We start from the raw sequence: 12,460 nt of genomic DNA on the forward strand, positions 1-12,460 counted from the left end.
AGAGAGGAGAGAGGGGGAGAGAGAGGGAGGAGAGAGGGGGAGGAGAGAGGAGAGAGGGGGAGAGAGAGGGAGGAGAGAGGGAGAGAGAGAGAGGAGAGAGAGGAGAGAAAGAGAGGGAGAGGGGGAGAGAGAGGAAGTGAGAGAAAGAGAGAGGGGGAGAGAGAGAGAGGAGAGAGAAGAGAGAGGAGGGAGGGAGGAGAGAGAGGAGAGGGAGAGAGAGAGAGAAGAGAAAGAGAGGGAGAGGGGGAGAGAGAGGGAAGAGAGAGGGGGAGAGAGATTTGGCCGCCGAACCCCAGCCCTCTACCAGCGTCTCCCTGTCCACAGTGGGTTTTCCCCTTGCCCAGAATCTGTATCTAATGTCTGAAAACCCTGCTGCACTGGTTCAGGGAGGGTTGGAGCCAAGTGGAATGTGTCCAGAGGAATCAAGGCTTTACCTGAGTATTTCCAAGTGTTTCATACCACAAAGTGTCCCTTAGTCTTAGGGACTGGACCCAGAGGGAAGAGCTGTGGCTTCTCGTGTGGCCCCTTGGCACGCTATCAGATGTTCTGATCGTAAGTCACGTAGCAGCATTGAAAGGTCCTGCAGAGCCCTCCAAATGGCAAAGAAAGTTAGGCCCATTCTGAGGAAGGTCAGGTGGGGCTCTTGGAGGTTAGAGGTGAGGACACCAAGGGGCCCCTTGTTCTTTTCACCCTGATGGGCTATGGCCAGGGAAGGCCAGGACCCCGATTCCAGACAAGGATGTTGCTCCGTCTGACCATCTTGTGACTCAGAATGTTACAGCCTGCCAGGAAAGCCCACATGGGATGTTTAGGGCCCGGTTTACCACAGACCATGGAGGGTCCACATGGGAGAAGTTACCACAGGAGGTCCCAACAGCCTAACTGTGCCTGCTGGGTCCAGGGGTAGGTGTGGGACTGCCTGTGGACTCCATGTGTCCAGGCACCATGCAGAAGAGCTGTGATGTCAGCTCAGGTTGCTGACTGGTGGAGTCCCTGGAGAGCAGAGGTTGGGAGCAGACAGCTTTGCAGGAACACAGAATCAGGTCAGGTGAGGGCAGGAGCTGGCTCAGCGGCCCTATCTGGGGGCGAAGAAGCGCATCAGGTTGTGGGGGACAGGCATCTCATGCAGACTTGAGCTGGGAGGGTGACTGAGGCATTCATCTTTTGCCCACCTGCCATGGGCTCCTCAGCCTGGGGCACCTACCCTGCAGTCAGCCTCTTTGCCCGAGGCCCTGAGTAATCGTAAAAGAAAAAAAAAAAATCTGGATTCTGGAATATTCCATCCCTCGAGTAGCAAAGAGTGCTCCTCGAGGAGCAAAGGAGAAAGGCAGCAAGCCCAGTACTGGCAGCAGCTCAGACATGCCTAGCAGCCATGTCGGCCCAGGGGCTTACCAGGCAGCTTCCAGAGTTGACTGCCTCTGTTAGAGTCCTCGTGTTGCCGCCCCCGTCTCTCTGTCCCCTTCATACCTCCATCCCTCGTCTGTAAAATGGGCACAAAAGGACACTAGGGTTCAGATGAGAAGGAAAGGAGTCACACGTTCAGACTTGGCAGGGACCACGTGTGCATGTTGGCTGCAGCCAGTCACCTCTCCCCACTCAGCCTGGGCTGCCCAGGTCCATGCCCTAATCCCCAGGCGTGTCCATGGTCACATCATGGTATATGGCAAGATGGGATCGAAGTTACTCCTCAGCAGACCTTGAGATGGGGGATCATCCTGGGTCATCTAGGGCCATCATCACAGGGTCCTCATGAGAAAGAGGCAGAGATGTCCTTAAGACAAAGTCAGCTTTATGGTGGGATGTGCACTGGGCCCCCGCAGGCCACCTTTGGGTACCACCTTCATCCCGTCCTCACTCTGCCTGCTGCCTTCATGCAGGGAGGGATGCAGTGGTGTGTGTGTTCATGCCACAAGAGGCTGGCTAAGCACCCAGGTGACCTCTGCCCTTGGGGTCAGGTATAGGGCGACTTGTGATAGCCATTGCCAGCAGTGTGCTGGGCTGTAGTGTAACAGGCACACTGGCCCAGGCCATGTGCCAGGACTGCCCCTAAGCTGGCCAGGCAGAGGGGCTGAAGGCAGGCGCCGGAGATGCTGAGGATCCCTGGTGCTGCAGGACAGTGTAGTTGGGGTGCAGGATGCAAATGTTGTCAAGAGATAAGGCTGAGAAGGGTCCCAGACACCAGGGATGGGGAGATGAGAGTGGACGTCACCAGAGAGGCCACAGCCTGGGCAAGTGACTGGGGGACAGCCCATAGCCCATTAGTAGGCAGAATGCAGGCAGTGTTCTGTAGGCAGCCCAACCTGGGCTGTTGTCCCTGACCTGAAGAGCCCACAGGAATGGCCACGGGAAGAATGAGGCAGAACGTCAAGGGCCTGCAGGGGGGAGGATGCCACCTCCCAGGAAGTGCTGTTGAGTCCAAGCTCCCCACTCCCCAGCCCCCACAGTGCTCAGTGGACACCCACCAAACACAGCCTAAAAATCTGAGCAGCCACTGGGAGTGATACTGGCCAGATTATATTGCTACGTGGTGTACGCAGGGCTGGGCAGAAAGGCGCAGCTATGGGGCGTGAGCGTGTTCTCATGCTCCTGACATCACCCCAACCTCCACACCCCTGGGAGCTCCCTCACGGGTGTCAGCCTGGATGGCTTTGAGGGTCCCGAAGGATGAGGAAGCCCCCCTCTGGCCACTTTCTACCAGTGAGTACAGATCCCAAAGAAGTATTCAAAATACCTTCCCATGATGTCTGTCACAGTTGTGTTTATAAACAGTCACGTGTCACTCAATGGCATGGGGGTGCATTCTGAGAAATGCCTCGCTAGGTGATTTCGTCACTGTGTGGACCTCATAGAGCACGCTTGCAGGAACTAAGGCATCTACAGTGTCCCAAGATGATGTGACTTGCGGGACCACTGTCTCACATGCAGTCCCCAGACTGACACTGTGTGGTGCTCAACTGCATGTGAAACGTTGGGAGCAACCCAGGTATGTGACACCTGAGGAGTGCTCTGAGTGATCAGCACAAAGGGTTTCGAAATCTCTCCGGCAGTAGGTGTGGAATGGTGTACACCACCGTCAGCTGAAGGAAGAGGCAAACGTATTCAGTCAGAGACCCGCGTGCTAGGCCAGTCTGTGCAGTGGTCTGTTCTGGAGGTCACAGTGGTGACCCTCAGCAATGGATTCCCCCTCATTGGAGGAACTAACAGAAATAAGAATGGGAAGGAACGTGCTGGACAGGAGTCTTGGTGCTCTCAGGTTTGCGGACTGCTGAGCAGTTGCTGTGTAAGTGGTCTTGACAGGCTGCAGTGATAGAGGTGTCAAAGACTTGGCACAGATAGCAGGTGGGTGGGCCCTACCCGTGCAGCAGATGGGTGAGAAAAGTAAGCCTCAGAAAAGTTAGAGCATGGTGTATCCAGGCCTGGGTCGCTTAAGGTCATGTCAACACCAATGCAGCAACAGGAACCTAGAAGCCAAGTTGCTGGCCAGCCAGTCTCACTGGGGTTGATCTCAAGCCCAGGCCAAGTTTAGGGAGAAGGCTTGTCACCACCACACTGGAAGCTGCATTCTGACAAGCACCCTGGTAGGTTTGTATGCAGGTGGGCTGCAAATTCCACAAAGACCGAGAGGTTGAGCAGAGTGGCCCAGGAATCCAACCATGACTCGAGGAAGGATGAGAAAATGGGCTGTTTGTAGAAGAGGTGGCCAGTCCTCGGGAAGGCTGTCCTGTGAGCAGGCAGAGAGCGAGGCCCTTCTGGGGGGCAGCCTTGGTCCAGGAGAGGCTTTCTGGCTGTGAGTAGCTCGTGGATAGCAGCTGCCCCGGTGCCTCTGCCTCTGTAGTGTGATGACTGGGAAGCACCTATGGTGGCATCGTGACATTTGTCCTGCTGGGATGGCTCATTCACTAAGCCCAGTGTCCTCGAGGGTCACCCACACTGGCCTGTGTCTGGGCCAGATCCTTTTCATGGCAGAATCACGTTCTTTGGCATGGAGGGACCTCCTGGTGCTTATCATGCCTCCGTCCACGAGTGGCCTGGGCATGTGTGCTGTGAACGTGGTGGCCGCAGGTACGGGGGCTGTGTGTCCCGCAGCTCCCTCCTCTCTGCTCACGGCACCAGTGGGTCCTATCTCGGCTCTGCTGCTCACTCTCCGAGCACCTGGGGCAAATCTGCCTGTCTCCTCAGCTGTGAAATGTGACAGCGACCCCTGCTATTGAGCCACCATGAGGATGAAGGAGCTAAAAAATGCACAGTGCTTAGAATTCAGCCTGGAGCATAGTAAGTTGAGAAAGGGGATCTGCTGCTACAAATCAGCACAGTTTTTAAAATTACCTGGTTGGTGGTGTGGCTCCGTGGAAGAGTACTTGCCGGGCACTAGTCCGGATTCCATCCCCAGCACAACAGAGTAATAAATAAGCAAGCAGTAAGAGGATGTTGACTGGACTGTAGTCTACGGTGGGGAACTTACAGGTTTTGTTGGGTGTGCTGAGTGGTGCAGTCATCCTTCAGTGTCCGTGGGGGATTGGTTCCAGAACACTCCACCAAGACCAAAATCCATGGATGCCCAAACCCCTCTATACAACGGTGCTGTGTGTACCTACCACCTGCCACGCATGGGCCCGTGGAGTGTGCGTCTCTAGATGACTGCACAGTGCAAGTGCCCCGTAACTAGGTATACTGTGTGGTTTGGGGAAATGACCAGGGAAACGTTTGTATGTGTCCTGTACAGAACCACACTTTTGCCAGTGTTTTCCACCAGGTTGGTCAAGTCCACAGGTACAGAACCCGTAGATTTGGGGGCTGCTGTTCCAGATTGAGGAAGAAGATTCTTTCTGACTCATACTTACTTCTAATCTGCAAAGTGTCTTTTTAGATTTTCCTTTGTCCCCTGAGGCGTGGAGTTAAGTGGGCTTTTTTCCTCCCATATTCTACTTTCTCTCTTACAGTTGGCTTGTGTGACATCAAAATGAGGCAGAGCAGAGAAATCAATGATTTTTCTTCTCATCGATTCAGTCTCACCTCAGGCGGCCAAAAAGCCAGGAACTGTGAACTGAAAACTTCATTTTGCATCAAATTCTCTAATTGTCTCTGAAGCACTTGCCAGTAACTGGTGCCTGCTAGAATTCTCCAGAGCCAGTAGCACGCTCACCTTTAACAGAAGTCTCGGGAGAACAGAGCACAGATGACTGGGTGGGACACAGGGCCTCGCCACACAGGAGAAAAGGAGCAGGGGTTTCTAGGCCGAGTCTGAAGCTGCTGTGTACCTGGGAACTGCAGGTGCCAGTCCCCTGGTCCCTTTTTTCTCCAGTAGCCTTTTACAGAAGATGCAGCGATTTCTGTGCCAGGCCCGGCTGCCTCTGCATGATGTCTTCAGTCACTTTGCCACTGAGGGCAGCAGCAGTTTGCATTTAGAATTCACAATGGTCACTTAAACATTGACATTTCAATGGCTGGAGTATAGTTCATTGGTAGAGCTTACCTAGCATAGGCAGAGCCCCAGCACACATGTGCACGTGTACACACACACAATCACCTGTTTTTAGAAGCTGGTGTACTTCTGGATTTTTCTGGATTGTATATAAAAGGTGGTTTAAAACTGAGTAAGACAGTGAACATATATTGGGCTTCCTCTTAACTTCCTTTCCGTGATCAGAAGCTATGCTGTCCTCTTAACCTAATCTCACTGTGGGTCCTCGATTCCTGCAGAGCTAATGGGGCTTGTGCTTGTGCATCAGAGAAAAAAACCTGTGACTTGGAAGCATTCATGAGAAACTGAGCCACACAGGAGCAAAGCTGCAGAAAAGCAGCCTATGAGCTGGAGCTTTGTAGCACGGGCTCTTCTGCCCAGGTGGAGTTACGTGGACGGGCTCCTGACACCTGCCATAAGCTTCATCATCTGACTTGCTCCCACAGACTGCTCCAAAAAATCCAAAAGCCAACACAAAACAGGTTTCTAGAAATCCTCATGAGGACAGGCTGCTGTCTGAGAGTTGCTGGGAATGAGTGTATTTTTCCATTTGGGCCAGAGGACTTCCACACTGTCACTGTTCATCTCTGCCTCTCCTCCAGGTCCCCTTGCAGAAGCAGCTCCCAGTGCTGTAGCCCCGCAGATCAATCTCTCCTCTCAGCAGGGGCAGAGAGTGTTAATTGAGCGCCAAGGCCCCCCCCCCCCCCTTTTTTTCTTTTCTTTCTCTCCCTTCCATTGCTGGGGATGGAACCCAGTTGTCCTGCATGCTAAGCAGGACGAGCCACACCCCATCGCCATTTTTATTTACTATTTATTTATTTTGGAGTGCCTGGAGTTGAACCTAGGGGACTCTACAGCTGAGCCACCCTAGCCTGCCCAGAGCAGCTTTTGTGGCTGCACAGGCAGCACTGGGCTGAATCTATTGTGTGGCACGGGTAGCGTGCCACACCACTGCCGGTCCATCCTGCCATAGCCATGGGCTTTAGGAAAACATGGTAGCAGAAGATAAATATGCATTCCTACCTCAAGGCCAAGGACAGAAAGACTAACTCATACCAAACAACTGCAAATCAAGTCTGGTTCCCCTTCAGAAAGGTGGCTGTATGTGTGTGTGTCAGCCTCAGACTTGCCCATTCAAGTGTACCATGCAGTGCTCTTAATGTATTCAGAGTCACCATAACCAACGTTAGGGCCCCAAAATAAACGTCATTTCTGTTAGCCATTACCCTGCAGTCTTCCACGGTCCTGGACTTGGCTGATTTGTTTTGCAGTGCTGGGGATGAACCCAAGGCCTCACGCATGCTAGGCAAGGGCTCCACTACCAAGCCACACTCTTCTGTGCCAATTCTGGACATTCCCATAGGTGGCTCCTCCGCTGGGTGGACTTCTGTCTGACTTCCCCCCACTGGGCATGGTGTCCTCAGGGCTTATCTGAGCTGCAGCATGCACATGGACTGCAGGAAGATCTCGAGTTCAAAGCTAGCCTCAGCAATGGTGAGGCACTGAGTTCAATCCCCAATACTAAAAAATAATAATAACAGAAGAAAAAGATATGATTAATACAGCTGTTTGTGGTAGGGCCACTGGCTTATGAGTTACTTCCACAATTGCAAGTTGCAGAGATGTGATTTGTGACTGTCTGCCCTAAGCTGTGAAGCTTCAGGCTGTCTCCTGAATCATCCAAAGGAGCGTTGAGTCGATGACCGTAGCTTGAGCATTACCGATAGTTTATTAGCATTTTTTGGACCAGTGACTCGTACATGATGTTGATAATAGCTTTTTCTTCCGGGGACTATGTGATTAAAGCAGAACCTGTGAGACATCAGGCCAGACCTTGCTTCCCAGGAAAGTTCTGCCAGCCATGCCAGGAGGCTGAGCAAAGGCTGCATTTCAGGATTTGTCGCATATTTGTACATTTAGGTCATAATTGCCTGGGTAGGGTTTCATGTGGTGTGGAACTGGCAGGAAATGCCTGCCCTGGACCACATAGACTTCAACTTGTGACTTGTGTCTTTTTGTACACAGGTGTTTGTATATGAGTGACATCGTGATTGACTTACTCTATCATAATAATAGTAATCATTAGCCATTTATTAACATGATGTCTGGCACATAAATGTCATCACCACCATGTGGGGCCGTAGTAAGGAATGAATATATATGGAAAATATGTGCAGTGAGGAATCACACAGCTGGTGATTGGCATCTCCATTTATAAGCTTTCTTCATTACTCTTCTGCCAGAAAACCTTAATGCGTGGTGTCTTACTCCATCTTCTGCTGCTGTAACAGAATACCTGAACCTGGGTGATTTATAAAGAGCAGAGATTTATTTGTCTGATGGTTCTGGAGGCTGGGAAGTCTTAAGAGCATGACGCTAGCATCTGGCGAGGGCCCTGAGCAGTGTCATGCCATGGCAGAAGGTGGAAGGGCAAGGGTGTGAGCCACAGGGAGATGAGCTTGCTGTTGAATCAAATCCACTGTCGCCACAACTGACCCCCTGCAATGAGAGCGAGATCAATCCATTCATAAGGCAGAGCCCTCAGGTCCTGATCACCACTCACTAGACTTCACCTCCCAATGCTGTTTTACTGGGAATTGAATTTCCAACAGATTGCTGGGCACGGTGGCCACACCTGTAATCCCAGAAACTCAGGAGATCAGGAGGCTGAGGCAAGAGGGTCACAAGATTGAGGCCAGCCTCAGCAACTCAGTGAGGCCCTGTCTCAAAATAAAAAAGGGCTGGGGATGTGGCTCAGAGGTAAAGTGCTCTTGGGTTCAATCCCCAATACCAAAAAAATAAAATAAAATAAAATCTCAAAACATAGACTTTGGGGGACGATGCAAATCATGGTACATACCTATCTGCACATTTGCAGTCACCTAGAATTCTACCCAAATTAGCACTCGCTCACAATGCCAAGTTCACTCCCTGGGAAAGCTGCCTAGAAGCATCCTTCCACCCGGGGTAGGCTCCATGACTAGCTCATTCATAGACTCCGTTCTGCCTAGGACCAAAGCCACAGCTGCCCTCTTCCAGTGACCTAGAGAAACCAATGGATGGGTGCACTGGGGACACAGGAACCAGGTTGGGAAGATATCAGATTCCCTTCTAATGCTATTTGTCTTCATCTGGAACAGGGCCTTAAAATGCAGTTTTTACCCTGAGAGCACATTAGCCAAGCAGCCCATCCTAATGAGACAGGGTTTCAGTGACTGGCTTGTCAAATAGGAGGGGGAAACTCAGCCCAATGCATGAGCCGTGATCAAGCTTGCATTAAGAGTTGCATCTTGAGCCAGGCTTGGTGGTGCATACGTCTAATCCCAGAGACTCAGGAGGCTGAGGCAGGAGGACTACTGTAATTCAAGGCCAGCCTCAGGAAATTAAGGAGGCCCTAAGCAACTTCATGAAACCCTGTCTCAAAATTAAAAAAAAAAAAAAAAAAAAAAGGACTGGGGAATGTGACTCAGTGGTTAAGCAACCCTGGGTTCAATCCCTGGTACCTAATGGTAATAATAATAATGTTTTTAAAAAGAAAAAATATCTTTCAGACCTGGGGTGCAGCTCAGTGGTAGAGTGCTTGCCCAGCATGGGCGAAACCCTGGTTTGATCACTAGCCCTAGGAAGAAAAAAGTGCATTTTTTTTGTGTCCGTAGCAAACATTTCCACTCATGGGTACATGCATCCTCTGATCCAGACCTTACGTTAACAGGCATTTGGGTGTAGACAGCCCTCTGGAGCCCAGTGCGTGTTGGGTTTATTACAGTCGCTGTGTAAGGAGAGTCGGAGCCTTGGTGTGCTCTGACGGTAGCACTCAATCAGCATGGTGCCCCGTGGTCCCTGGGTCTTAGCGTCGCCCTGACATCAATCTCAGATTAATTATCCTTGTGTGTGTGTGTGTGTGTGTGTGTGTGTGTGTGTGTGTGGTGTGGGCACGAGCCACTCCAAGCACAGGGCGCTGCCTCACACGCATAGGTCATTTACAGCAAGCACACCCGCCCTCAGCTCTCCACCCCTGCGAAGACCCAGGAGGTGTAGGAGCGTTTTTATTCTTTTTACTGTTTTACTGAAGGAGGAAACACTATGCGATTTCCACACTAAGCGGTCACAGTGGGGACCAATTTCCTGCGCTCCAGCCCCGCTGCTTCAGCCAATACAGCAAGGGAAGGCGCAGCTGTATTTTCTAGAAGGATCCCGCCAAGGCATAAAAACGGTGCAGACCAGCCTGGCCCGGCGCCGGGTCCCTGAGCCCCGAGTGCCAGCATGGGGAACACCCATTCCAAGGGTGGCGACAGGCACGGGGCTCTCCCGGGCCGCCCCGACCTGTCTTTTTACGGCTCTTTCCCCAGGAAATGGAGCGAGAACGTCTTCCTAGATAATGAGCTGTTGACCTCTAAGATCCTGTCGGTGCTGCGGCCCCAGTCGGAGCGGGGCTTCCGGACCGGTGACCTCCGCTACCCTGCCCACTTTTTGAGCACCAACTCTGTCTTTGCCTCTGTCGCAGCCTCACTGAAGGAGCATCCGAGGAGCAGCCTCCTTTCTGATGGCAGCCCAGCCCCATCCAGGAATGTCGGCATGACGGTCTCTCAGAAAGGGGGTCCCCAGCCAATACCAAGCCCGGCCGGAACTGGGGCACGACTCGGGTAAGCCAGGGTCCTCTCTGCCACCAGGTGCAGAGGTAGGGCCGGGGCAGTGGGTGGCACTCATCAGTGGCCTCTCTGGAAGGAGGCCCTTTCTTGGTCTGTGTGAATGGCAGGGCAGCCCCCCCAGGGGAAGTTCCCATTAACAGTAGCCTTTTCAGGATTTATGCCTTTGTGGTTAGAAAATGATGTAGCCTGGGGTAAATTTGACCACCGCTAAGCCAGTTTGCTTAATACCCATGACTCTCATCAGACAGGGCTGCTTCGTCCCCAGGACGATGCCGAGTCTCGCAGCCCAGTCTGTACCCGGCCGGGCTCTGCAGGGTGCTGAGGGCCCCTCCGTGTGTGTTCAGCACTGCTGGGGCAGAAGGACTGCAGAAACCCAGTGCCTTCACAGCCATCTCACCATGAGTTCCTGGCCAAAGGATCGATTATCTTTTTTCTCTGTGAAGAGACTATCTTCCCACCCTTCAATGTGAGGCTGTGTCCCCCTAAGTCCTGTAGATAGAATTCCAAGGGCTCCAGTGGGCTCTGGTGGCCAGCAGTGGAAGCCCACAAATCACGCCTCTCAGATGGACCTGGACTTTAAGGTCACTGTTGTGCACAAAGTCCTGGTTTTAGGTCAGTAGTCTCCTATTTTTAAAAATGACCTGTGACCAAGTTAAAGGCTTCTACTGGAATCCAGAAAGTTCTCTGATCACATCAAATCAGGTGGAGTAACAATCTGATTTGCCTCCGTAGACTGGGGAGCATGCGTTGAAATGGCTCTTCTGATTATTTCCACTTAGACCAGCCACAGGAGAGATGGATGAAGCCAACTCTGTGGTTCTAAAGTTCAAGCAGGCAACCGAGGACAGCCTAGCACTCACATCCTCCAATACTGAGTCTGTTTTTGTAGAAGGTAAGTTCGCCCTGAGTCTCAAGGACACCGCATGGTCCCATCCATGCTGGGAGGTGCCGGCCAGGCTCTGCCAGGCTGCAGCTCCCACAGCAGCCCCCGTCCTCCCTTCAGATCCCTACACTGCCTCACTGAGAAGCGAAGTCGAGGCGGACACCCATGAGTTCGAGGCTGAGTCCTGGAGCCTGGCCGTAGACTTGGCCTACGCCAAGAAGCAGAAGAAAGAGGTGGTGAAGAGACAGGATGTCCTATATGGTAGGAGACCAGTGCCCCATGCCCCAGGCCCACCCTCCATCGCTTCTTCTCTTTCTTTTTTTCTTTCTCTTTCTTTTCCTCTCCCTAATTCCATCTAGGCATTTGGGCTCTGTGGCCAACCGTAGACCACATCACCCTCTCTGTGCCCCGCCCCCAGGGCAGCCCAGCCTTCCAGCCTGGGGAAGAGGTGGCCGGAAAGGGCTTTGTTAGCACAGGTCCCTGTAGTTGAGCCTGGCTAGATGCCCACAGCTGACTCATTCTTACCTTGTTGGTGGCTGTCTCCGTCCACTTGGGCACCTCTGACAGAATTCCGCAGACCACAGACCGACCGGTGACTTGTAAACAACAGAAGTGTATTGCTCACTGGGTTCTAGAGATCAGAGAGTCCAAGGTCAAGGCTCCGGCATGTTCAGTGTGCAGTGAAGCCCACTTCCTGGTTCACAGGTGGAACCTTCTCTCTGTGTCTTCACTGGTGGAAGGGGCAGGGGACTCCCTGTGTCCCTTTCTCAAGGGCACTAATGATGTCCATGGTGGCGCACTCTCGTGACCTCATCACCTCCCCAAGGCACCACCTCCTCACAGCTTCACCCTGGGGAAAAGTTTTAACATATGAAATGGGGGGACATAGACATTCAGTCCTCTGCAGTCTGGTCTGATCAGACACACACGCGTGTATTACACACAGAGCACAGGCATGAAGTTCCTCAGAACAACTGTCTTAAAAAATAAATACAAATTTTAAAAAATTAAAAAGTAAACAAGAAAGGCCAGAAAGGCAGGCTTAGGTAGAAAGCCTTCAGAGGTCAGCCCCACCCAGGGCAGGAGGGCAGCACCCACTGTTGCCCAGCAGGACCATGGCGCCCCATGGGTAAGCGCTGCTGGCCCTCTGCATCCTCACAGAGCTGATGCAGACAGAGGCACACCACGTGCGGACGCTCAAGATCATGCTGAAGGTGTACTCCAAGGCCCTCCAGGAGGAGCTGCAGTTTGGCGGCAGGGCCATCAGCCGCCTCTTCCCCTGTGCAGACGACCTGCTGGAGATGCACAGCCACTTCCTTGCTCGGCTCAAGGAGCGGCGCCAGGAGGCTCTGGAGGAGGGCAGCGAGCGGAATTACATCATCCAGAAAATCGGGGACCTCCTGGTGCAGCAGGTGGGCACCATTGGGACGGGGTGGTGCCACTCGAGTCCCCGCCCCATCTCCACTC

At 52.6% G+C, this 12,460-nt stretch overlaps 1 protein-coding gene across 3 annotated transcripts in view; it reads left to right on the top strand.

The window, feature by feature from the left end:
* Positions 1-12,460, top strand: part of ARHGEF18 (Rho/Rac guanine nucleotide exchange factor 18) — a 74,865-nt gene that overhangs the window by 43,345 nt on the left and 19,060 nt on the right. For all 3 annotated transcript variants that reach the window (XM_079114493.1, XM_079114494.1, XM_079114495.1), the window contains 4 exons: positions 9,966-10,104; positions 10,890-11,002; positions 11,114-11,254; positions 12,155-12,405. In XM_079114493.1, coding sequence (XP_078970619.1) covers positions 9,966-10,104; positions 10,890-11,002; positions 11,114-11,254; positions 12,155-12,405 — 644 coding nt within the window. The remainder of the gene's footprint in view (positions 1-9,965; positions 10,105-10,889; positions 11,003-11,113; positions 11,255-12,154; positions 12,406-12,460) is intronic.

The sequence above is a fragment of the Sciurus vulgaris genome, assembly GCF_902686455.1.
Source record: "Sciurus vulgaris genome assembly, chromosome: 16".
Taxonomy (NCBI): domain Eukaryota; kingdom Metazoa; phylum Chordata; class Mammalia; order Rodentia; family Sciuridae; genus Sciurus; species Sciurus vulgaris.